Raw genomic sequence first — 26,997 nt, 5'->3', positions numbered from 1 at the left:
ATTTGGAAAGAGATCAAGACACAAAGCAGCCAGACGGATTCCCATCAGACAGGAAGTTTAAAAAAAAAAAAACCCTAAAAGAGGAAATCCTGGTCATTCATTCATTGATGCAGGAAGTTTTCTCCATCCGATAAAAATCCTCAGAAGAGGTTTTAGTCACAAGAATGTTAGCCAGGAATAAAACAAAGGGTTAGCCCTGCTGTACATTATATATGTTATACATGTACTGCATGCAATATGGGAAACTTTTGTCATATAATAGGAGCTGCAAAGTGATTTCAAATGATCTTGACCTGCTTGTATTCAAGTACATCCAGTAAGTTTCAGTCTAATGAAATGGTTGAACAAACAAGTTCTCCACTTCATTTCACTCTTTATTTATATAAACAGACAGCAATGTTCTGAACTGATGATGCAGTTTTCTTAAATAAAATTTTTTCAGCAGCCATTTAAAGTCTCTGGCACAACTCATGTTTCCAATTTTATTCTTCAATTATCTTCCTTTTTCTCATCTCTGACTTAAACAGGCTTTAAAATTGTCATTGAAACAGAGAGGACACCTAATAAATACTGTGTTGTACATTAGGGTCCATACAAAATAGCATACCTCTCTGAACAACGCTCCATAGAAAGTGACGGTGTAGAAACAATCCACTGTCCTCATGGAGATGTCCAGATCCATCAGCAGCCTCTTCTGCTCCTGAGTGTTAACAGTGGCCCGAATCCGCTGGAAGGGAACGACAGGAAATCTAATTCATTAATACACTGACCGTTTGTGTTGATTACGCAAGGAACAGCCAGAATCTAACAAAGTCAACTCATGGGGAACGTCCTCACTGTGGGGACCACCTGTAGCAGCAGTTGCTGAGGAGAAACTTTAGTCTACTCTTCTTCACAGCTCACTGAGGTCTGTAGAAATCGCAGCTCTCACAGTGCCTTGATTCTGCTTTTACTCTGTCATTCTGTTGCCCATTTACTGCTGTATTCAGCATCTTCAACCTGTTGATGACTTTGATTGGTTAAAAACTTCAGCAGTCTCATGGCCTCATGTTTCTCTCTAGAATACTTTGGTATGCAGAGGAGGTCACGGCATACTCATTCATTTGCAAAGTGTTCTGGTTCTGTGACTTCGGCACAAGCTCAGATCATCAACCCACCATCACCACAGCTTACGGTTGGTTCAAGGTGTTTGGGTTTTCTCCAGACGTGGTCCAGAGACGTCGCTGCAGAAGTCTTGCGGCTCATTCAGATGCAACTTCCTAAGTCTAAGTTGTCCAAATTCCAGTTTTGTATATTCTTTCTGACTGTAGAATGATGAGTTTCAAATGGATGCACAGTTAAGAGTTGCTTCTCTAAGGCCACAAGCAAATATCTTCTCATGCTGACATTGTGTCAACACACACATCTATCTTCTAAAACCTCTTCGATTTACAGAGGTGGGCACACCTGTTACGACCAGGTAGGTGGTGTTGGTCGCGCGGGTCCAAAGTACTGCTCTAGTTAGCTATTGGTTTCACTCTCATGAGAATTCCTCCACAGCTGTCCAAACTGACATAGAGACTACAGTCTTCTGATTGTGCCTGCTCATAGCTGCTCTACACAACCCAATGAGAAATAAAAACATTCCTGTAACATTTGATTAGATATTGACCTGCATGCCACCACGGTCAGTCATTTTTGCAGAGTTCAGAGTTTTCAACCACAGTGATGATTGCTAACTGACCAATGACAATGAGTTTAAAAGGTAAACTGATATATTTAAAGTGGATGTTTGGCGATAGTAGGTGTTCAGAGAGACTAATGAAAGCAGAGGGTATCTGATGTTCTGGGCGACAATAACACAGGCTTTGATTTACTCACCTTAACAGCCATGATAAGGTCACTGGGCACATGCCTCATCTTGTCCACCACACCGTACGCTCCTCGTCCCAGTTCGCAGATCTGCTCCAGATCATCTGCTTTCACCTCACATTTCTGCTCCAAACACAGCAAGAGGACAGCGTCAAAGGAGTGAAACTTTTCACAATGGATGTGTTTCATGTCTACAAAGCTGCTAGTTGGCTTCCAGCATTTATTAATACATAAGGAGGGGAAGGGGGATGTTTAAGGGGAAAAAAAATAAATTAAGCCCTTCTGCCAATGGAAAATTCCTATTATTTGAGGAGTTTAAAATAAATATTTTTACAGCATGATGGGCATTAAAGAGCATTCCTGTCTCCCCACAATCAGAAGAGTTAGAGACAGCTGTAATGTCCAACGGAGCGTTCTTTACAGCTAGCAGATGCTACTCTGAGCCCACCGGAATTATAAACAGTAAAGGCACCAAGGGAAGGAATAAAAGTCCCCAGCGAGACGCTACAGCACAAATAAAAATTCAACGGGGTCAGAAGTGGTGGAGCAACTGAGAAAGTATTACCTTTTCTCCAATTGTTACACAAGCCTTTGAATCCAAATCTCTGGGGGGTCTAAAAAACACAAAAGGTAGCATTATTACACATAAATTGGTTAAATTGGACGGCAAGAAACATTAAACGTGAAAATTGGCAAGCAGCAAAAAAAGCCCGTGATAAATTAAACCCAGATCCAAAATCAACACTTAATATATAAATCTAAAAAAGAATTATTTTCAAGTGTATGTAATGGTTTGTTTTCATCCACGCTGCCACCATTTACTGTACACATCAGGGCTGGCAAAGGCAAGAAACTGTTCAATATTTTCTTATTTCTTGATTACATCAAAACATATATTTTTATTTAGTACATAATTATTACCCTCATAAAAATAAATGAAATGTTAAACGTAGATTTAACAAGCTAGAAATGAAATAAATGTTCTTTTTTTTTCTTTTAAATGTATTTAAAATCAGCACGTTAAAAAAAGAATGTATGAAAATTATTGCCACTACCTGCAATGAAAATAAAAATGAGAAAAATTACATATTGCATCATACATTTTGTATGGAATTTAAGAATGCAAAAAAGGGATTTTTAATATAACATATTTCTATGTTTTTTTTTCATGTAAGAAAATACATGAAAAACAATTAATGACTTAAAACTAACAGCAGTACTACTAAAAAAAATATATAGAAATGTAACTAAAGTCTTTCTGCAGATGTCTGCATCTTAAAAACAACTGACTTAATTGAGATTTAAAAAAAAAAAAATCAGGACTGAAATGTGAGGTTGCAAGTATTTGTGATCAAAAAGTTGAGAGCAGAAATTTGCTTATTTTGCAGGAACACGGTTTCTTCCTGTTGTTCTGTGGATTTGTATTTCCCACGTTCAGCAGTCTGACGAGGTTCAGATAAGATCAGGTATGTGCCGAGCAGGAAGTGAGGATCAATAAAGTGCAGGATTTACGGTGTATGTTGAAGGTAAAGAGCCTTACACGGCAGCAGGTGTGGGCTGCTCAAACACCTCTTTAGAGAGCTTCAACACCGGCTTCTTCTTACCTGCAAAACAAACAAAACAGTGTTAGAAATTTGCTTTCACAATGTTAGCTTCTCTAAAATATGAACATTTTGCACTCTGCATAAAGCTAATTCCATTCTAAAAGCACAAAGTATCTATTTTTATGCCTTTTTTATGAATAACAGCAGTGCTATGGAAAGAAAAAAAAACACCAAAAAAGAGAGAAAACGTCTGCAATTAAGACTGAGAGTAGTTAAACAAGAACTATTTATCACAGACTCTGGTGTGTAATGTCATTCTGAATGCAGGGGATTTACTGTTCAGAAGCCAAGAGGCCTCTCACAACCTCTTCTATTAATAAAAACATTTTAATGTTTTTATTAATAGAAGCCAGAGATGGCATTATATATGTCAAATATGTAATAAGTTCACATTTGCAAAATTTTCAATATAGCTTGCATATTGAAAAATTACTTTGTTGAATTATTCTGCATTAAAATAAAATCTAAAAATGCATAACACAGAGATTTGTTTTAGAATTAAACCAAAACATAAAGGCATCAAACAGAAATCGGGCTATCAATGTATTTATCTAGACTGCTACAACTGCCTTCGCTAGCTTTTATTAGAGAGCAAAACTTTGCACCGTGACGGTCAAATGATCTTAAATATAAATATGCATTCACATTACATTAGAATACACAAGGACATCTTTATGTGACTGTGTGACGGCTCAGCTCTCCAACAGTACTTGTAGTACTTGAGGTACAAGCGACAAGTATACTTGGAACCACAAACTGACATATTTCTCTTAAAATGTTAAATCACATCTAGTAACCGTTCTGTAATTTCTGTGCACTAGTTTGTGCAAACTTGTGTAATCCTGGAGCCTGTGTGAGGAAGGAAAGCAGACGGGTGAGACTCCAGAGGATGGCTGCACTGGCAGCGGAGCATACCACAAGATGAAAGCATACTTAGCGTCTTAACATAGCTCAGGATGAAAGAACAGTTGATCATCCTGCTCAACTTTCTGTTTTTTTTTTTTTGTTTTGTTTTGTTTTTGTTTTTTGCAGTCACAACAAAGAGAGCTAATTATATACAATTTTAAAATGAACAAACTGACACGCAGTTCCAAAAGAAAAAACAAAAGCTGCATATTTGAGCAAAAATACGCAGCTAATTTGCTGCTAATTTTTAAACAGCAGCTGTAAAAATCCACATGTTGTGATCATTTCTTTCACAGCTACAAATACAGTTAAAGACAAATGGTGCGATGCCCGAGTGTTTCTGCCTGGGTGGATGAAGTCACTTAAATTATGAACCGATTCATCTGGATTAGAGTCAATCTACAATTTACCAATGTCATCATTAGTACTCACGGTTAAATGCAGTGTCTGGCTCCAGATCCTAGCTAAATGTTAGAGGTAAGAGGAAGTAGATGTCTGGCAGCCCGGGTGTTTTTGCCTCATATGAAGCTGCTGTACTGACAGTTTAATAGCAGTACGCTTTGTTAACCATAACTGCTTTCTGTGAGTCGTTGGGTTGCAGACCGTGTCTGGCTCAAACCTCCTCAGACCGGGTTGCAGAAGAGCAACCTGGTCAGTATTTACATATAATTGGATTAAAGTCTCAAGAGGGTTCTCTAGTTGGACCTAATCTAAGCACTAAAAAACTGCATTACTACATGTTCACATATTACATTGGAGGGTTCACGCTGAATAAAAAGTCAATTTCAAATTAAGTCATACCACACAGCTATACTAATTTCAAAAGAACGTAGCAAAACCACAGGTAGTACTGCGTCAAAAGCTAAATATTCAAATCAGTTTTTGTTCTGTAGAAAGAGAAAGTAACTCAGCTAAGGACACTTTCAATGTTATTCCACCGAAAGTTAACCGTAAAGCTAAAATCATAAGAAAATAGCAAAAACAAAACCTAGTATTGCAACAATCAGCAAAGCAAAAATAATTTCCTAAAAAAAAATAAAAAATAGTAGCAACACACGTTAAGACTTAAAAACTAAATAAATACAATAAAGAGCAGCATAGTTAACATCACATTGTAAGTTAAATACATGGCTTAAATCAGTGGTGTCCAACCTTTTTGCAACAAGAGCCAAAATCGTCAAATTAAAAAAAAAAAAACACTTGAGGGCCATAGAAAATGTTATTTTTTAAAATAAAAACAGATTTATTGTGCCTTTTTTTAAAATTATTTCTGCTCAATAATAAACTAAGAGTGCAAGATTTCATTGAGTCAAATAAAATGTACATTTTCTATTAAATTAAATTTAGCGCCATCAATCAGTTCTACTACATAATCTTGCTTTAAAAACATTGTGATATCCAAAATTATGTAGAAAAGAACAAAGTCGACCACTGATAACAGGTGAAGCGCCTGGCAAAATGCACGCTGATAGTTCCTATTTAACAAGAACCTCTAAAATCTTTGACATGATGTTTTATCTGGTTGTGAAATCACCACATATAAAATAAAATAAAAAAAAAAAGATCATTGTATCGTCCCACCAACAGGAGGCAATGATGATGTCTTACAATAAATGGCTATGAAGAAGATGACAGAATATTTCAGATTTTTCTCGAGATTGTTTATTCGGTTTGAGACATAGAAAAGCTGATAATCAAATTGTAACTGTATAGCAATGGATACTTAACAGTGTGTTTTTTTATCCTGAAAATATTAGGAAATATCTGTAAGTAACTGATGTCATTTGATACTATTTAAAGCAATGCTGAAGGCGTCTCTCTTCAGAGAGCATGGAGCAAAGCCAAAAGAATAACTGGAATTTCTGACGTTGTCGTCTTGAGGGAAAATACAAACAAGTATCTGCAGATGAACCTGTCCTTCAGAGAGTTTTCCTGAAGCTTTCCAACATACACAGAAACACACACACACAGTGCTGTGTGTCCTGGTTTTTATCCAACTGTGCAGGGTGTGACGCTGCCGTCCTATGCAGTTCTCCACTGGTGGCCTCATGCTGCCAGCATCCTGGTCTCCACTTTCCAAAGCAGCTTTGTTGCAAAATGTCACTTTGAGCCCCTCCTACATGCATTTACACAGACAACAATAGTAACTGGAAACCGGGAACGCTGTGACAACTCGCACTGTAAACCAGAAAACAGGCGGAGAGTCAACACCTGCATCAAATCTGCACATTACCTGGTAATTAAAGTAATCTCCATCCATAAATTCTACACTAATCCCACTGAAATATTGTTCTGAGGTATACATCCTTCCGGAAAAACTCTATAACTTCGAAAATGGATGGAGGAAAAATCAAAGCAATTTAACTATACATTTTAGGTTGTAAAACAAAAAAGCCCAGAGCCATTTTAGATGGCAAAAAAGGTCAAATGCTTTTCAACTTTTCCAAATTTGGTTACTTTACATTTTCAAAATATCTTTATTTGATTTTATGTAACAAACCAGCACAGACTACTGTATAATTATGAAACAGTTATACATTTTTATCCAAACTTTTACTGTGGAAACAAAACACTGGAAATGTACAATTCAATGCTACAACAATAGCCTTAAACAAAATGAAAAAAAAAATAAAAATACTGCAAACAAACGCTTTTATAAGTCAAGTAGAGCAAACCTGTGTGTGACTTTATCTCAGCATAAATAAACAACACTAAATGTAATCACAGAGAACTGTTCAATCCACCATCTGAAGATGGAAAGACTGTAAACATGACGGTCCACCTAAACTGACAAGCTGGGAGAGGAAAACATTAATCAGAGAAGCAGCCAAGAGGTCCATGATAACTCTCAGAGAGCTGCAGAGATCCATGGTTCAGGTGATAGAGCAACTGTTGGTCAGGAACGCCACAGAACAGCTCTTTGTAGAGGATTGGGGGAAATGAAGGTCCACATCTAAATCCAGTGAATCTCTAGTGAGACGTAGAAAATGATATTCGCAGATGTCTTCCATTAAATGGGAATGAGACTAAACCAGTTAGTTAAGAAGGATGGGCAAAGTTTCAGTCTGAAGACGCAAAGATGTCGGATTTTTGAAAAATACAAGAAAAGTCTGAGGGGACCTTACTAAAACTCACAAACCCGAGTTTCTAGATTTTTATCTGTAAGGGAAAAAAAATTGGAAAACAATAAATCCTTCTCCTTCCACTTCACAAGAATACACCAGTTTGCAATGATCTGTCTCAAAAATCTACCCCCAGAAAATGCATGCAATTCCGTGGTTGCAAATTTACAAAGCGTGATAAAGTTCATGACGTTTGAATACGTCCACAAGGCACCGTTTGGTTTTAAGGTCCGTACACACTCAAATATAAAAATAGACTGCACTGTAGATATTTATAGACACAAACACATACATACCCATTCAGCTTCTGAGTTTGTTCCTGCTGTTAACGTGAAACCAAGTGCAAAATAAACATAGAAAGTTGACATGCCACAGACCATTTACAGTTTATGAGCAGCTTCTGGTTGCCGTTTATTAACAAAAGACAAAAAAAAGCATAACTCGTGTTGCTCTTTTTCTTTTTTTTTTTTACATAAGGATTCAGAGTGTTAAAATAACATAAAATAAGTGAAGAGAAAAAAAATCATGCCCACAACACTGGAAATGATTAACTAAATGTGAGCTTTAAGTGGCAGATTAACTGAGTCATGACGACTTCATGAGTTCCTCACCAAATTCAATTTGAGTCCGTCTAAAAAAAGGTGTAAGCACCTGAGGCATCAATAAAAATATATTCCAGCAGAAGTCTGGCAACTTCCACATTTAGAGAAAGAAGGATCAACATTGTCTGCATCAACCTGCACTTCTTCACATCACTGACCAAAAACAATGCATTAACCGAAGGCCAGCTGTATGATTACAACAGAGCAACAACATAGTTTTTCCTTCTTCATGAAATGGACTGGAAAATGCTTCAGATGTACTCAGATCATGAGGCAAGAAGCAGCATGTTCCTCGCAGCTAAAGAACAGAAGCCTACTTCAAACCTCTGTAGAGATATTACCATGGAAAGCCATGAAAAACACTGGCAATGCAAAGGTTTCCCAAAACAAACATCCACCCCAGTAAGGGCAGATGCATATGCAAAGTGCGCAATGACATGTCTAAACTAACAACAGAAACACAGGGCTTGCGGAGCGTCGGTTGAGACTGCAGCTATGTGAAGCAGAAATGACAGGAGGAGCGCCGAGGTGTAGAAAAGCAAGCGAGAAGAGGTGGTGGGGGTCGGAGGGGCAGAGGATTATGTAATGTGTGTGGCTGGAAGGAATAAGCAGCAGCTCTGTTGTGTTTCGGAATACATGAAGCAACGATGGAACACAAATCCAGCCATATCTTGCAGTTAGAGACAAGATGTCAGAATAACTGAAACCTGGTAAATGCAAAAGTCCGCGAATGCTTAAACGGTGCACATGAAGCTATCGCAATACAAGCGTTTAAAACAAGCTCCACACAAATGACAACCAACCAGTGGTATCCTGTCTAATACTGACTGAACGTTGGAGTCACTGAATGAGCATTGATTCATCAGCGTCAGACACTCGGCTAGCAGTAGACTTTTGAAACTGTTGTAAAGACACCACCATGGCAGGTTCTACATCTTCGCACATTCACTACATGTGAGGACAAAGGTTCACTGAAACACAAAGGAAAACAATCTTAAATCTTTCTAGTATGGATCAAAAACTGTGCTGTAAACAACTCAGTAGTCTGAGGATATGCAAGTGAAAAAATAAGATGACAAGAAAGATTCAATTTACATACTTGTATCATCCCTCCTCCCCCCCATAAAATAAAGTCATAGAATTGCCTTTTTTTTTTAAACCAATAATTTCTGCTCATTCCCTGTGAACTTAAATAAAAATTTATTTTCTAGCTGAGGGAAAAGTAAACATACTTTAAAGGAGATGCTACTTATAGCCATGTACTACTCGACATTGGTCAGAGGAATGTTTGCTCCACTCCTGCCTTCCAGCTCTGAAATGACCGAGGGGTTTCTTGCACAAACAGCCCAGGTAAGCAGAAGGGATATCAATAAGGTCAGGGTCTGGGCTTTGACTAGATTCCATTTGTAATTCCCACGTCTGAGGTCCTCGTCATTTTGTAGTGCCCATTTCTGCTTCAGTTTTAATTTCTTTATTTTCCTTAAGCGTCTTCTAATGCACGGTAGAATTCACAGATCTGATGTGATAACCCTGTATGGGATTTTAGAGATTTTACATAAGAATAGAACACTTAAATTAAGTAAAGTGTCTTAATTAGTTTGCCATATGAAACTACATTACAATTTTAAAAAGATTGGTTTGCTTCAGTTTTATTGTTTTGGCCCGCTAAAAATGACCTTAAATCTCTAAACTTCTAATTTAGGCTTCAGAGAGGTGTCCTAATCTCCTTTCGTACATGTTTCCATTTCATTTGAAAATATATTCTTCCTGCTTGACTTCTTTTGCAGCAGTTTCTGCTGCGTGTAGTTTTCTTTGTAGTAACGCCTACTGTTGAGTAAGGTTAATGTAATGACTGTTCCAGTTCTCTAGTGTCCGGATAAATGACAGCTCCACTCTGTCAACATCACACCCGCTTGCACAACAACGTTATACTGCGGTATAGTCAATGTTCATTTACGGTCCAGTAAAAATTATGTAATGACACGATTGTGCAGTTTATGATAGGATTTAATCAAGTTTATGTGTATTTCAGTGCAAATGTACATAATAAATAAAACATTTCATATTATAATGTAATGCTTGTTTAAAGGTGTAATGTATATGCTTTCCATTCTCAATGGGTAATCATATTAAATTAAGATTTTTCCTAAATCAATCAAAAATAATTGCAATCTTGTTTTCTACTGTTATCAAGTGCAAACATGTAAGTGATTCAAGCCAAAACCACATCATCATCAAAACCTTAAGCTTCCTAAAATAAGCTTAGAAAAGCGAAATTCCCCAAAAAGGAAATGTAACAGTGGGTAAAGTGTCATGATGGCAGCATCGGCTCACACCACCAAAGTCTAAGCAGAAGCAGAGCAGATAGCTATGCTAGAAAACATGTCATTCACACACATGATAATCTATAATGTCAAACAAAAAAATAAATAAAAAAGATTTGACCTGCTTTCATTATTATATTAAAACCAAACCAAAATAAGTACAAACTCTCTTTGACAGACAAAAGAGGGTTGAGGGCGTTTAGAAAATATCCAAAGCCCTTCAAAAACACAATTACAGTATACAACATAAAATAAACTCCTGTGACAGACCACAATATTACAATATGCCACAAATCACCTTAAAGATCAGGTCAATTCGATGAAAACCACATGTTCTCTACAGTATGCAACTGTAAATACAAACGTGTTAGGCACATCACAATAATTTGACATTTGAACAAAGACACCAAGCCTTAAAAAGCAATCTCAACAACCAGGCAGTCAGCAAAGGGAACCCGACAGAGCAGGACATTCAATAGGCAATTGATTAATCAAACGATTTAAATGCTCAGTAGGTACAACCTTTGGCTTTGCAGAGAATTAAAGGTCTGTTACCGATAATCAATAATCTTAAAATTATAAAGTTAAAATGCATAAAAATCTGAATGTTACATGTGTTAGTTAGGCAAATAACAGAACAACAGATATAACGGATAACTGAAAAAAACTGATTTTGGATAAAATTGTGCATACATTATTCCTGCACCAATCAAAGAGCTCAAAGTAAAAGTCGACTGAGTTGGTATCAAAGACTTGCTTAAGTTCAATATTTAGAAAGGAATCATTAAGGAGGGGTTCCATCCTAAGGACCTGTCAAATATTGTATTCTACAGGTTGAATAAAGTACAGTTTATTTAACCGTACTTGAATGAATAAATTCAATTTGATTTATTAAAATCAAATTGAATTAAGTTTGATTTCAATAACCCCAAAGGTTACCTTGTGTAAACAAAAAGAAAAAGTCTGGTATGTGGTAGGGTTGGGAATATTTAACATTTACAGAGTATTTCCCATTTTTCACATTTCAACTTAAAAATGTCCCCATTCATCCTTTCTTCAGATTGTAATGGATAATTGGTATGCACAATTCTTTCCTTGTTCTTGGTCATTCTGCTGCCCTCGGTATCAAAGTAGGGGAACCATGGCAGAGAGTGTGGGTTAGTTAAAAGCAGCAGTACACATAATTCCAAGTAATTTCCAGCACATGAGCACAAGTATGCAGGGAAATGCCAGAGGGAGGCCACAGGAGATGTCTGTGCTGGGACACTCCTTGTTCCCAACAAAACCAGCACAGATGAGGAAGGTGAGAAGCCGGCTTCCCTGCAAAGAACGCACCTATCGTTTCTCAAGAAGTGACAGCGAGAAGGTAACAGCGAAGGGAGGCAATGCTCCTCGTCACTGCCAAGAATGCATGCATGCTTGCAATCGGCCTCGTCATGCATGCATGTCGGCTTCTTAGTCTGCTGAAGGCGGAAGCTGGCACTGACAATAAAGGCTTGCTCTGGGATTTGTGCTGCAGAAATAGAGGCAGAGTGCAGGCAGAAAGCCTCGAACTGTGAGGGCAGACAATGTCCTGGCTGGATAATGAGCCCAGATGACTGGGGATGCACAGTGCCAGCTGCTAACCCACACATGCACCCCAGCTGGAATTCAAACAATCCCAAAGCTTCTCAATGGAATTCCACAGAGCAGGAGGAAGATGGATCAATCACAGAGGGAGGGAGGCAGTAAATCGCAAACACGGACTCAAGAAGGGACGGGGGAAAAATACAGGAACAGAGAGGGGAGGGAGGCTATTGGCAGAGCAGGATTTGAAAATAACTCCAGCCAGCGCCCTCGGTCGTTTGCCCCCTCCGACTCTGGCAGTTTGTGAGATACTCTACACTTCCAAAGATGGCAGCTCCTTTAGGTTACAGCTGCTGGATGCTCTTTTGGGAATCATGTCGTCATTGGCTCATGCTACAGTTCCTTTGCAGTCAGATCAAAATGACTAGCACAGAAGGTTCTGCCGATTACCAGGAAGAACATCTGAAGGAGTTGCTGGGATCTGATTTCAAATCCAAACCGGCTGTTTTAGAGAAACTAAACGTGTGAGTAAAATGCAACAAGAAGGAACCTACAACATTTCGGTTCTCTGCTAGAATCAAAACTTAGACACACTTTCAACTAAATGAGCCCTTCATTCTGCATCTGCACCAATCATCCCCAGGCAAAAGTGTTTTTTGATGGAAGATAAATTGAATCAGTTGAGAAAGTGAATCTTCACAAGCCCCACATTTGCATTTCTGTGTGTGAAACTTTAAAAGAGTGTGTTCACTTGAAAGCCCTCTTTGTCCAAAAGTACCATGGCTTCATAAACATGTACTGCACCACACATTCAGATGCATTTAGATGTGAACTTAACACCATAAAACTAAAAGCAAACTAATGTGATTAGCCTCCTATCAGATCTAGTAGCTGAAAACTAATGTGATACATTGAATGAGAAATGCGACTTATTTTCCTGCAGATATTGTACATTTCAGTTAAATAAAACTAAACTACTAGTAAAAGAGCAATCTTGACCCAACCAAAGGTCAGTCAGATATTGCTTTTTCAAGTCACAGCTGAGTGCATTTAAAAACCAACTGTTTTTTTTCAACTCACCTTTTATTAAAAATACTAAAGCCCATTTCATTGATTACTTTATGCAGGCGTGAGGAACACAAAGTGTCTTCATCTCCATGATGATCAACAATCCAGCCTTCGCATGAAAAACACTTTACAGACTGAGTCACTTCACTGCAGCCTGAAATTATGGCTTACTCACTCATTCAGACGACTGCTTTGAAATCAACAGATGCTCACGTTCGTGGCTGGTTTAGGTTACATGTTTTTCCATAACACTAGAACACTGTCTTTCCTTTATGGAGAAAACAAGGTTGCCTCACAGTTGGTTATAATTTAACACTTTGGGACACCTTAAGCTGGGGCCATGCAACACTTTTCTTTTTTCCCCGAATTTACCCCAGATTCCCATTTGGGGAAGGTTGCGCCAATCTATACTGGTTGTGGTCAGTCGGAAGGACGAGTCAGCACAAAAAGCTGTTAGTCTGAGACTGGAAGAAGACTGAAGTCTGCAAGTGCAAAAAGGAAAAATGATCTGACTCAAACTCAGCTGCAGTCAAACAAGCATGTTTGATTTTTTTAAGCAGATCTGGACGCAGCCAGGAAGTAGGATTTTATCTCCAACCCAACTGCAAATGCTTTCTGCTGACAGATAAATAAAAAAAAAAGAGAGAGGCTGGGAGGTGACATCAGCTGGGAGCAGACTTTCTTTTTCTTTTTTACAGCTTTATATGTAACTATTCACAAACCCACAAAAGCAAGGAGCATAACGCAAAATACTACCTAGGTAATTATTAGCATAGCAGAACTGAAACACATACATATACTCGAATATTTAAGCCTGAAATACAGTAAGTACTGAAGGGTCTTACTGAAATAAACCAAACAGCTGCATACTGACCATAATCTGAATTGGGACTTAATTGACATATCTCAATGAAAAACATTTCCAAATAGAAAAATACCATCCATCATATAACCCTAATGTTTATTTGCACAGCCCCAAATGTCTGACAGAAATTCAAGGATTTCTTAAATATGCATGAAAGAATCAAAACGACACTCCAAGTATGTTTTTGATGAGAGAATAAGATTATAACATGATGTAGCTTAAAAGAGTCAATTTTACATAATACCCTGTGTAAGAAACAATATGCCTCTTTTCTAAATATGTCGAGACTGGGAGAGTGTGTCCTCAGCTTTTTGAATCTTGTCTCTACCATTTTTAGCTTCTAACCTACAAAAGGCATTATAAAATTATATTAACATTGTTTTTATAGCCTGCTTTTGAAGGTTTGTCTACCTAAACCAGCTACTGATTCCTTGAGAAAACAAGACAGTGTTTCTTTTTTATTGTGCAACTGATTTTTGGCTTTTACTGAGGTGCTAATTGGAGGGGGGAAAAAAGACATGTTAGAGTGAAGAACTGCTGATTGCAAATTTCAGTCCAAGGCAGAGGAGCTTAAGAATGTATGCGTTTTCCTCACACATATGTAGGACAGCACAATTAATTAGGAGAGGACTAGATGGATCAAGGCGAATCTGCAGAAATGATCAATCTATCAAGCAGAAGAAGGCTCTTAGCCAAAAGAGAAAGACTCTCTAGATGCACAATGTACAAGGTAGATGTAGAGGAGATAAAGATCTAAATATAAAGATAAAATTTCAGCTGGATGAAAGCAGCTGAAATTAGCTTCTTTCACAGAGTAACCAGGGTATATAGAGTGTCATCTAACTGTCGTCTTGTTTGCAATAGCACAGCATCTTTTCCCCAATGAAACAAAAGTCTGCTGAAAAATCATTGAAAGATCTCATCAGAATACTTCCTCGATGGCCCCAGGTGGAGGTTTTCCATGTATATCAGCAGGTACGTACTGGGAAGAGATCGCATGGCAGCTCCACAAACTTATTGGAGGGACTATACATCACTTCTTGCCTGGCAGCACATTAAGATCCACCAGGAGGAAGCTGGAGAGAGTTTCTGCATATAAGGCTGTCTAGGTGTTGGAGAGGGTCAGGGAAGATCGGGCAGTGGGAGGGGAAGCGGATGGCTTGATGGACGAAGTCAGGAACCTGAATTTCTACTATTTTTTATTTTTTTAAACATGTGAATCATGTAGAAGAAAAACTTATGCTCAAAAAAATGTACAGCTTTGAGTTGGAAGAAAGAAAACCAACACAAAGAAGCATCATTCATTCCGGTCTCAATTTAGCAGCACAGATGCAGCAGCTACATTTATCACTTAATTTGCATCTCTTCACTTGCACTCTTTTGGCCTAGTAAGGTGCAACACTCCACCTCCCCTGATCTTCACCCTCCGCCTCATCTCAGCAACAAGAATCTGAAACCTGCTGCCAACCTCGACAACACCTGAATTTATGCCTCTCTCTCCCTTTCAGCCTTGCACACACAGTCACAGAGGCACCTTTTTGTTCCCTGCTACAATAAGAAGCAATTATTTCTTGTCTGGATGTGGTTGATCATTTGAACTACACTCAACTAAACAACAGTCATCATCAACGGCCATCAAAACAGCAAATTTGGTGAAAACAGCTGAAATAGCCAGACAAACACGGTGATTGTGCAAGACTGGGGCTGCAGGAGGAGGCAGCTGTTGTGCACAGAGCTTGAGGTAAAACTAAACTGTTAAAGAGGCAATCCAGCACACGCAGTTTTTACCCAATATTTAACAGGTACACCTAGAGGTGATGCAAGCGCAGTTTTGATGTTTCATGTCCTGATGAGTTTTGCTAAAATCAGTCCAGAAATAAAGTTATCACACAACATAATTGTGCCAGGGAGAATATTTGGTTTTGCAGTGCAATCATTCCTCATGAGACCCAATCCGATTCAGAGCCACATTTCTGTAGTTAAAAACAAAAACAGATGGCACCCAAAGCTTGATTGAGTCTTGCTTTTGAGTGACCAGTTCTCAAGACATGGGAAATACATCACAGATGCACCAAAAGGACACACTTGAACTTGTTTCATTTAATAGACCATCACTAGTCAATGCATAATTGTGAAGTGGAAGGTAAGAAGTGAAACTGAAATCTGGAAAACATACAAAAGAAGTCAAAATTATTCATAACGCTGGAATATTTATTTCATTTTACCAACTGACTTTTTTTTTGTTTTTAAATGAATGAAAATAAATGCTGAAACTGAAACTACCACGGGTGTGAATAGTTTTGGAGTGAACTGTACGTAAAATTGTTTATCAAGTTTTATATCTGCCCTCTATGAATCTTCTGTGGGTAGAAAACAATAATTTTGTTTCTATGATTAGGTTTTAAAGATAAAACTTTTATCTTACAAAGAAAGAGTTGAAAACATTTTCTTGATTGGGGAAAAAAAAAGCATACTAAATGGACAAAAAAAAGTCTTGTCCTATTAAAGTTGTTTTATGTAGACCTTTCAGCAAAAATACATAGAAGACCTGCTATAATCAGCCATTTTATTACTTGCCCATTTAAAAACACTAGTCAGCTCTGTATCAGTGTTGGACAAAGTCATTAAGAGGCTCTTTGGAGAGATTAAAGAGCTAAGTGAGGCTCTGGTGCAACAGGTTACGGACCCCTAGATTCGATCAAAGCATATTCATGTGTTTGTATGTCTCAACTTTTACTGAACCATTCAATGAACTAAGATTCTGTTGGGAGTTGAAGTTGATACTCGACACAAAAAATTGTGTCTCTTAATGACATCTGAAGCTGTAACTGTGGCAAAAAAAGTGAATTTACAAAGTATTTCAGAATGGCCAAAACATTTTTTTTGTATTTTAGATCATAAAAACTTTTGAAAACCCTGAATGAGTTTCCTTCCACTTTACAATTAGCCACTACTTTATCCTGCTCCAAAACATTAAGTGCCAGTAAAATACATCGAAATCTGTAGTTGCAATGTGACATGTAAAAAAAATTTAAGGGATATGCAAAGGCACAGCAATCCCCAGTAACGATTGTATGAAACCTACAGGCTTATGCTCTCCATTTTTCTGAGGCATTACTTTTAAGTATGGCACTCAAAGTGCACAATTTATCAATATTTTCTTAACAAAGCTGTAGTTTTATTTGCCTTCTATGACAGATGAGATGAAGCGGTCAAATGATACCACTGAATCCTAAAATTAGTCTCCATGAGTGATGAGCACAAGCATAAGGAGGAAGCTTAAAAAGATATGCTACCCCTTCATTAAGTCTAAAACGACTGCAAAAAGCCATAGAGCTGTCACACAGGTGAGCCATCTGGTGACTCATGAATCTGCTGAGCACAAATCAGCCATTCAGCCATGGAGGCTTTAGTTTGATGAGCAAATTTTTCTTATGAGGTACTAAAACACATGTTGGCTGCCCAACATTCAAGGCTTTCTGTGCTCACAAAACCTTGAATGCACAAAGACAATCCCCTGATTCTTGAGAATTCAGTCTCTCAAATATAGGAGTTTACAAAAGCAGAACTGAACGGCGGCATGTAAAGGTGGAGCAAAACTACTGTAGGAATACCGCAAACAATCCCAGAGAGACTCGACTGTTAGCATATCTAATTCATCTCGGTTTTTAGGCTTCCTTCACATTTTCCAGACTCAAATTCCTCACTTTTTACAACGTTTAAGGCCTTCAACTACAAAACATTAATCTTTAACTGGATGAATAGTCATCGAGTTTTATTACCTGTAGGTTCAACAAATCATGAAGCCAAACGATGACTTCTGCAGTGTGGTATGGAGACATGTTACTGCTGTTTTGGCATAAGGACTATAAATCAGCTCTATTTCAACCAAAATATCCAACACTACGTAGATTTTATTTTTTTACTCCAATTTATCAAGTCCCCAAATGGCAATTCATTTGTAACAAGTAGTGGGAGTTATCATACATTCCCACAACAGCAAACTAAAAGATTTAAACAAATAAAATAAAATAAAATAAATAATAAAAATAAAAAAGTTCTACAAAGGGAGGATATTCAACTGTAGTGTATGGGATGGGTGGAATACACCAAGATTTTTTTGGTTTTGGATACTGATCTGAACTAGAATAGGTCCATAATGTCACTCAGTTGTAATTTTTTTGCATTCTTTGATAATGCACCACAAGCAGTTACGACAGCACCATTAGTGATCTTTGTACCTTTATAAAATACTAATTTGGTGCTTTAATTCATATTTGGACCAGGTTTAAAACCAGAGCTCCAGTTCACTTTAATTTTAAACTTGTCAAGGGTCAAGAAAAGTAGCAAAATAGTTCATTTTAATGAGGGTATATTTAATAAGTCAAAAACTACTAATTGGTCAAATTTCATTTTAAATACAAATCAGTGTAAAAAAATCTTAGCTATTATTTATATAAGCATCTTTAAATTAGCATCCTAATAAAAATAATTGTATTTGATGCAGGATTCTCTATAGCTCATGGTTCGCATAAACTTTTTAAAAGAACATTGAACAAAGGATCTAGCAAACTAAGGTCAGAATGCCTCTAAATAATAACAATGCTAGCTAAAGATTTTTTAGATAACATCACAAGATGATAGGTCAAACCATCACAAGATGATGGTTTGACCTATCATCTTTGTGAGGCAAAACATCTGCATTTCCAACACTAATGTCCATATTGCTCGTCCTGATTACCAGCTGGATGAAATAATGAACAACTGCCTTAACATGGCAAAAAGGACGTTCAAAAAACAATTTATTTCTTAATCCAGCTAATTCTGATATTTTGCCTGAATGTTTGACCAGGACTTTACATTTAGCTTCAATCAGAATCTGCTGACAACCTGCAAAGCAGTAACAGCTCAGTCAAACTGCTTCCACTGAAATTAAAGCTATGAACCTGCAAGAAAACCCACCATTTAAAGAGTATGAAGCATTTAAAGTTACTCAAACAAAGAAAAGCAAGAAATTCCTCACACTGGAGGGGCTGCAGACAGCAAATCTTTCAGCGTATTTTGCTCAGACCAACTCTTTTCATCGCTGGGGACCGTTAATGTCTCACATCTGCAGCCGTTTGGCCTAAAGGTGACCAGTGGAAGCAATTTTCATTCAGCGCAAGCACCATTTTGTTGTTTCAGAAACCTGCAAACGAAATCTGAATTAAAAGAAAAATCTGAAGTGAGAGATTAGGCGGCTGCATGACAGCGGCCTCGTGCACCAAGCGACGTCAGCGAGTGACAACCGAAACCCACTTCTGCTCTCAGGAAAGCCCCTGACCGACTCATTCATGTACAGAACATAAATAAAGCGTGTGCATTATTCATCACAGGATGAGCCGGATGCAACAAGACAGTTCCTCTGTGTAGGTGGGTGGACACTCGACTGTAGCCGATAAACAGGCCCTGGTCATCCGGGACTTTCTCCCTTCTACCTGTACAACCACCCCTCTCCCACCCAGCCTGTTGCAGTTGGAGTGTGTGATCTGTGTGTGCTCTGCAAGTTGTGCAATAAACCAGCCTCACTTTGGACTTCTGGGAAACAGAGAGGGGAGGAAGAGCAACAACAAAAAAAAAAGAAGACCTGAGCTGCATTTACTGCAGCTGATCCCCCCCACCAAGAACTACATGCAAACTGCCTGCACCGTAGATCCTGAAGAGCTGGGCGGCTGCAGGGCCCAGGCGTTACTGCATGCTGCCTGAGCTCGGGGTCAAAGTGTGCTGAGCATGCTGCACATCAGTGGACACCCAGGTGTTTCACTCATATCCAGTTTCTGGACAAAAGCAGCAGCTGACACTCTTTCCCTGCAGACTTTTAAAAGACTATGCAGCTCTTCAGCTCTCCACCTCCTTGAAGCTCGTTTTCTATTTATAGATTTTTTTAAAATTATTATTATTATTTTGTCTCCAAGAAGCAGAGACAGATCTGAGCACTGACAGCTGCAGAGTGTGCCGCTCTCCTGCACCAAAGCTGCACACTTTTTGGCCCTGGACGTGACATGGCACTTAGGATTTACCTTGAGCAGCGTGCATCAACTCGTGCAGAGTTGATTATAAAGAGTTCAAGCGTCCTTGTCTTTTCTCGTGACTGTGGCCAACATCCCCAGTCTGTGCGCTGCTATTAGCGTCAGTATGAGAACACACAGCATCGTCTTACCAGGAACTGTGCAAAGGGGAAGATCTCAAACAGGAAATGCAACTGACCCTCCTAAGCCTTGTAACTTTAAAATGCACCGACCGTGCTCGGGCTGCAGCCTTGCACGTTGCGAACCTTGCAGCTGTGATTGCATGTGGCTAGTTTTGCACAGATCGGCTTCATTTTCTTACCTCCCTTTGGCTGAGGCATTTCCCCTCTGCTTTGATGAGGGGGAGGGGAAGCACAAAAGACTTTGCCTTCTTTCTCGCTCCCTCCCTCCATCGCCCTCGTACTGGAGCTTCGGCGGCTTGCTTTGCAACAAAGATGCAAAATACAAGCCTCGATCTTCATGCACCTGGAGCCTTCTTGGGTCCGAGCCGTGCGTGTCCGTGCACGGGGCGCGGGTACGGATGCACAGCCCGCGCAGGCGTCGGGAAAGCGGGTAATTTTGCAAATGCGCTGCAAAGAATTCTCCGCAGCACTTACATGATGGGCCAAGGCTGGCAGCTGAAAGCTCCTAACTTGGATCAGAGTGAGCCCCTGCGAGACAACGTTCTTCCTGCTTGGACCGCAGAGGATTGTGGGAAACTGAGTCGCGGGATTTAAACGGCGCGAAGCTTTCGCTGGCTGCGTTTCACAACAATCACGTTTTCTCAATTGTAGTTCACTTTACAAGTGTAATCTGCTTGGAAAACAAAAACGGATTAAAAACGGATTATTTAATTTTAAATTAAACAGATTGAATCAAGGGGGGGGGATCACCTAAAAAGAAAAAAAATAGGTGGTTTTATATTTTTTTAGGTTCGTATACGACTGTTACATGTAAAATAAAAAAAGAGTAATATAGTTTATTTATAGAATGAATCCTTTTGAAACTAGTAAATAGATATTATTCACTGTATTAAACTTATATCATTATTATCAGAATATAATTTTGATAAACTCAGACGTGAACAAGTATTTGAAAGAAATAAATCCTTTCATAAATATTCATGCTCCATGTCTCCCCTCTTACCATTTATGGGCATTGATGTCATGGGTGAAACACTTTTTTTGTTGGCGTGTATTTTACGTGACTGGTGGCAACCCAGGTTTATAGGTACTATAAGAAGCTAATCAAGATTAGAGTCTGAAAACGTTTTATTTTCAAAACAGAAATGCCGCATGATGTTAGCTAGCTAATAAATTTATTTGTTAACACATTTATTTGTTAGCTAAAAAATAAACCGTTAGCTAGCTAGTCTTTTATGTTAGCTGGCTAACATAATAGCAATTAACGGCAAGACAAGACAAAAATACGTACCTTCATAGTCAAACAGGTGTCATCAGTGAAGAATTTGTAGCCTTTGTTCGGTTTCAATCAAAGAAAATTTATTTGCAAACCATATTTGTTTTAGAGACTAAAGAAACTTCATATTCAAACAGGTGTCTTCAGTGAAGAATTTGTAGCCTTTGTTTGGTTTCGATCAAAGAAAATTTGTTTGGCCAATTTATCAATGAAGGTGTTGGCCCGTGAATTTTCATTATCCTTACATGAAAAAGATCAAAAGGAACAAAATACTTTGCTCATTTGTTTTTATCTATCAGAAAAAAAATATTCTAATATATTTCTTTAACCTTAATTTCCTTCATCATGTTGTTATAATCTATTGTTATGTTTGTTTGTTTTGTTTTTTTCTTTTAAAACACACTGCTTGTAATATAATATTTTAGATTCTCATTTGTTAGTACAAATCCATTTTTCTTCCACTTCACAGTAATTCGGTCAGGTACGAATACTTTTGCAAAGCACTGTATTTTCGCGAATCACAAAGACACACAAAACTGTAAAAGTCTTTATTAGTAGGTAACATGAATCATATAAGCAACAATAAATTTAATGAACTAAGTGAACACGTGTTGGGACATCAACAGATTCATACAGGAAAGAAATAAAGATTGAAAAGTCACAATCTAGTTTTTAGGCTAAGGATTTGGTGCTCAGAGAGCAATTATTTAATAATTTATTGATCAGAAATGTATTTTCTGATACAACCTAGTTATGACCCATTAACATAAAAAGTTTTTTTTTTTCCTCTGGGCTCATAAATTTACTGAAAATAGCACCTGAAAAAATAACATTTAGATGAAAGAAAACTGCTGAATGTTCTTTGTTCTTCTTATTGTCAAATACACTGTCAATAATTTACAACAAAATCGTGAAAAAAAATCTTTTTTTTAGTTTTCAATCCACATATGTGTCTTTTTTAAGGCTTTTAAGCAGTTTGGATGGATTTGTTGACGTGATTTGTTTTGACAGTACAAGAACTGAGAATAGCACCAAGCTACGACATGTGTTCATGATCTCCCTCATGAACCTTGCCACAAGACGGAACACTGAAAATCTTAGTTGCCAAGTGAAAACAGTAATTTTATGTGAAAAGACAAACAAGAGACAAAGCTAGGAGGATTCAGATATGAGTGAGGGCTGGTACTCAGTTCTTGGTGGTTATGAGGGTTTGGTAAAGTGGTTTCACCACAACGTGGAGAAAGAGGGAGCTGTCGATGAGGTATTCAGAGGTGCGCCTGTACAGATTGGCTTCGGCCAAGAAGTCACCGTTTTCCTCGGTGCTCTGGTGGAAGTTGTAGACATGCTTCACGACTAGCTTACCGTGCTGCTGAGCCATCACAAGTACTGTCTTTTGGAAGTTCACTCCTGCAAAATCCGCGCTGGATGTTGCTGGCGTGATGATGATGCGAGGGCGCCCTCCTTCCACACGTGTTGGCTGCATGGCGCCGCTCTCTGTGTACATGGGCCTCATGCTGAGAGGTAACCAGCGTGGTGAGAACAGGGCATTCCAGGTAACTCGTTTGCTGGCATCATGGCTGCTGGGCCCCAGTTGAGTTTGGAAGCTGGTGCTGCGGTCGTCCCGGGTCGGATTGTTGATTATCCAAGGTGAACCCCACACTGCAGACAAATAGTTTCTTGGGACAAAGAGGCTACAATTCACGTCAAAGTATTTTGCCATCTGCAGTGGCGAGGCTGAGTGAAACTGGTAGGACATGTACAGCAGGTCACGGACTGACTCCTGATAACGAGCCAGGACTGTTGACTGGGTCTGCAGGCGGAAGAGCTCCCTAGGAGGCATCATAGCATAACGCATGGCTCTTAATGTGTTCTCTGCCGTCAAACCATCAGGCTCATTCTGGATAATCCAGGCCTCTAGAGCTGCAAAGAGCTCCATCTCACTCTGCAGGACGAGATCAGAGCGCTGAAGCAGAGTCATAAGCAACTGACTGCTGATAGACACCCACTCCCCACTCTGCAGCACAGATGACAGGTTCCAAGCCAAGTACTGCAGACAGCTATCCCTCAGAACAATATCCCCTGCCTGCAGGGCATATTCATACCAGCCTGCCACATGACCTGAAGGCGAGTCTCTGGCCAAATTCTGGGTCATGTAGTTGGTGACACCCTGCTGGAGGCTCTGCACTTTGTACTTGGTGGCCAACTTGTGCAGAGGTGTGGCCTGGTCAAGACGAAGAGAAATCTCTCCACAATACAGATACCTGCACAAAGAAAAGGGGATAACAGGTTTACATCTTCAAATGTTACCCAGAAAACAACCAAATCTTACTCGCATAAATGTTTCTTTCAAAATTTATTGAAGGACAGGTAATGAATAGTCTGTTCAGAGAAACGTTCAACAGAACTGTGAGCTGAAGATGCAAAGACCTGCTAATGACATTGTTATTTAAGGTATTTCAATTACTATTAATTAAAATAATTTCTGAGTACATATTTAAACCCTTTGAACGTTTTGAATAGCTTACCTTTGCTTACTTAATCATTATAGGAAGTCAGCTCCAAAGCTATCAAAGAAGCTATAATTGTGTCTTACAGTGTAAAATCCTCAGTAATCATGTGGTTTTCAATATAAGAGAGAAATCTAGCAGCTTTACACTGTTGTCTGATTTTGCAGAGAACAAAATGTAGAGGATACCTAAAACTTCTGGAGCTTTTTTTTTTTTTGACTGAGTAACAAATTTTTAGCTCTGTTTTGGACATTTTTATTGATGTATGGGACATTATGCATAATACTGCACCAGAACATAGCAATCAAGTTCCAAAAAGTAACTTAAGAGCCTTGGGAAAGTAGCTTGTACATTTCAGGAAGGTAATGTGTAATGTTCTTGAACATACTATGTATGTGCTGCTCAAACCCTTCTCCTTGCTCTCTGCTATGCTACAACTCCTTCCCAAAAACAGAGCCTAACATGAATGCTAAGGCTAGTTATCAAAGTAAAAAAAAACTTGATTGACAGCACTAAAACCTTCCTCCTGGCACTGATTGCTTGTTTTTGATGGACTCGGTACATCACATTATAATACAACCTGGTTACTAATAGTAACCTGTAAGATCTGAAAAATAGTAACGTGAAATGTACTCCAAGTTCTGAAAATGTGCAAGTTTAACAACCTTTATTTTGTTGTTGTTTGTTTTTTGACAGTGACTATCATGTCTTTATCAAACTTTAAACAATACCGGCAGTAACAAATATTGTCAGGTTAATGAAAAGAACTGTCAAAAACATTAAAATTTCTGTTGGTATGCCGTGCGCTAAGTAATGCTCAGTATCTGCGATGTGGTATTCTACGTAACCGTTTCCCAGAATCTCAGTTTCCATTAAAATACCAAAACAGTAGGTCAGAAAATTATGCTATGTTCATCTTAACTAAGTGATGTTTGCATGTGGATAAGAGATGCAAACACAGATAAAAGGGCTCGGTTTGCTAAAGGTGTTTTCTTTTTCAGTCCAGAATAAACAAAGATTAAGGTGTTCAAGAACCTCATTAGCTCATGAGAAATAGAGAGATGTTTTTCTGTATTGATTATATTGAGTGTCTTTGTCCGGACTCCTTCTACCTGCAACACAGAGGTTTTCTATGGCCAGCTCAACAGTTTCCCTCACACATCAATTTTCTGCTTGACTGACCACAGGTTTTGATTTGTCTTAGGTGTAGGGCATGGAACAACCCTCTAGGTGGCAAGATAGCTCAGTCTGACTTTAATGGTGGGGATTCACAGCTCCAGCCTCACCTGATGAACTTGTCAAACACAGTGGCACAGTCGGAGCTCTCTCTCAGCACCACAGTGCTGCTGTTGCGGCTCAGCAGCATCTCCTCGAACACCGAGCTCTGCAGGGAGAGCACCAGGGAGTGAGCCTGGATCACCTTCACCTCATCAGCATTGGGTGTCTCCACACGGAGAGAGACGTCACTTCCGTTGCCCTGAATCAGCAGGGCCTCCAGCCTCTGCAACAGGGTTTGGGAGTGGCTGATGGTGTTGCCATCACCGCCTCCTTCCTGGGCGAGGTCAGCTTTCACCAGACCTGCTTCCAAAGAGGGAAGACAAAAAAAAATGGAAATGGAGGAACTGGAGAAGTTAGTGCATGTCACGCTCAGAATATAGCTCGCATTCAGAGCTTGCCAACAAGTTGTCTGTGACTATTTACTGGGGCAGATAGTGGGACAGTATCATGAAAATCCATGGCATTGATCAGCCCAGCTGCACTTGCTGTGTGGATAATGAAGGATTGTGGGTCATGTTTAATTAAATCTTTGTCTCAGTGCACCACCTCCTGCAGCCTTTCCTCTGTTGGGCTGCGCCGTTTCTGTAGCTGCCGGGATTTCAGAATAGATTTTTGTCAAGAAAAACCCAATTTCCTCTTTCTGATTCTCATACATGTTTGACACTTCCTTCCCCCAAGCGTCATGCAGACACAACTTATTGTGAACTCACCCACCGGCTGTGAGGTTCCGGTGAGTCAACCCACAGACTGCAGAAATTCTTTTATAAATAGAGTTAAAAATAAATAAATAAATAAATCACAGAAATCAGAGCTACTTTTTCAGGTCTCCTTATAGATGATTGCTCTAACATCTTTTTCTAAATGTGTTTAATACGATTGCCATTATAGGATCTCTTGTGTTGGATTATGAAGACCCAAAGTCCAATTACTCTACATTCAGTCGAAAAAATAAGTAAAATTTCTCATTTCCCCCCACCTCTATCGCCGTTTAATTTTATTTCTTACATCTCATGACATTCCCACTTGCAATATCACCCAGTTTTGTCCAGTCAAGCTCTGCTCATGGTATTTTTTTTAAGTTGTGGCTTACCTGCAGCAGCCACCTCCACCTGCAGCCACATGGTCAGAAGCAACATCCCAGCATGGATGAGATCAGCCCTTTGAGCCATCATCTTCTGTCTTCCCTGTCCTCACCGCAGTTGGACTTCTGACTCCTGGAGCCCAGCTGTGTGAAGAACTGCACAGACATTGCTGCAATAATTGATTAGTGGGTGGAAACATGCTAGAACTGATGCTATGATCACCGCTATGACTAACTTTTCTCTCCTCATCAATACTGGTTGAATGACATTGATCGTTTGATCTGATGAGGTTGATGGCTCCCAAGGAGATTTTGTTCTCTAAAAGGGAGAGCAGGGAAGTTTAACTAATTCCAAATAAAATTCATCAGTTTGAAGAAATCCTCTTTAACAGCAGTGACTCTGAGGAATTCAGTTTCTGTCTGACATTGGACAAAGATTTAGGCCCAATCTTGTCGCTTCAATGTTGCTTCAGTTCATTGATATTTGCAGACAACCGTTTCCACGCTGCTCTCGTAAGATCCTGCAAAGCGAAGTTAATGTCTGGACTTCGACTGGGTCATTGAAACCTTGATTCTTTTCTATTTTTTAGCCATTTTGCTGCACATTTGCTGCAAGTTTTGGAATCATTGTTCCATTGATGACCCAGTTCGGTCGAAATATCAGTTGTCAGATTGCCTCACATTTCAATCTAGATTCCTTAAATGTAAAGAGGAGTTTGTGGTTGATTGAATGACTGCAGGGCACTTTGTTCCCATG

At 39.0% G+C, this 26,997-nt stretch overlaps 2 protein-coding genes across 2 annotated transcripts in view; both read right to left on the bottom strand.

Annotated features, from left to right (window-relative positions):
• The window catches only part of LOC103150725 (dual specificity mitogen-activated protein kinase kinase 6), a 30,920-nt gene extending 10,185 nt beyond the window's left edge, over nt 1-20,735 (bottom strand). Inside the window, exons 1-5 of the mRNA XM_007570451.2 lie at nt 20,278-20,735; nt 3,392-3,455; nt 2,417-2,465; nt 1,861-1,974; nt 608-727 (exon numbers count right to left, since the gene is read on the bottom strand). Of these exons, the coding sequence (XP_007570513.1) occupies nt 608-727; nt 1,861-1,974; nt 2,417-2,465; nt 3,392-3,455; nt 20,278-20,437 (507 nt within the window). The 5' untranslated portion in view covers nt 20,438-20,735. The remainder of the gene's footprint in view (nt 1-607; nt 728-1,860; nt 1,975-2,416; nt 2,466-3,391; nt 3,456-20,277) is intronic.
• A 1,170-nt stretch (nt 20,736-21,905) lies between these two features.
• LOC103153040 (BTB/POZ domain-containing protein 17-like) lies at nt 21,906-26,378 on the bottom strand. Its single transcript, XM_016680881.1, has 4 exons — nt 26,250-26,378; nt 25,874-25,876; nt 25,168-25,462; nt 21,906-23,635 (listed from the first exon to the last, which is right to left on the bottom strand). Exons 1-4 carry the CDS (start codon nt 26,329-26,331, stop codon nt 22,561-22,563), a joined length of 1,455 nt encoding a protein of 484 aa, XP_016536367.1. The 5' UTR covers nt 26,332-26,378; the 3' UTR covers nt 21,906-22,560.
• Between the last annotated feature and the right edge of the window lie 619 nt (nt 26,379-26,997).

Source organism: Poecilia formosa, unplaced genomic scaffold (assembly GCF_000485575.1).
Source record: "Poecilia formosa unplaced genomic scaffold, Poecilia_formosa-5.1.2 Scaffold7, whole genome shotgun sequence".
NCBI lineage: Eukaryota > Metazoa > Chordata > Actinopteri > Cyprinodontiformes > Poeciliidae > Poecilia > Poecilia formosa.
This window is presented reverse-complemented; position numbering and strand designations above follow the sequence as displayed.

Coding starts and splice junctions, on each gene's coding strand:
- LOC103153040 (XM_016680881.1), bottom strand. CDS start 26,331: ATGATGGCTCAAAGGGCTGATCTCATCCATGCTGGGATGTTGCTTCTG. Junction 23,636..25,167: donor GTGTTTGACAAGTTCATCAG/GTGAGGCTGGAG, acceptor TTCTTTGTGCAG/GTATCTGTATTGTGGAGAGA.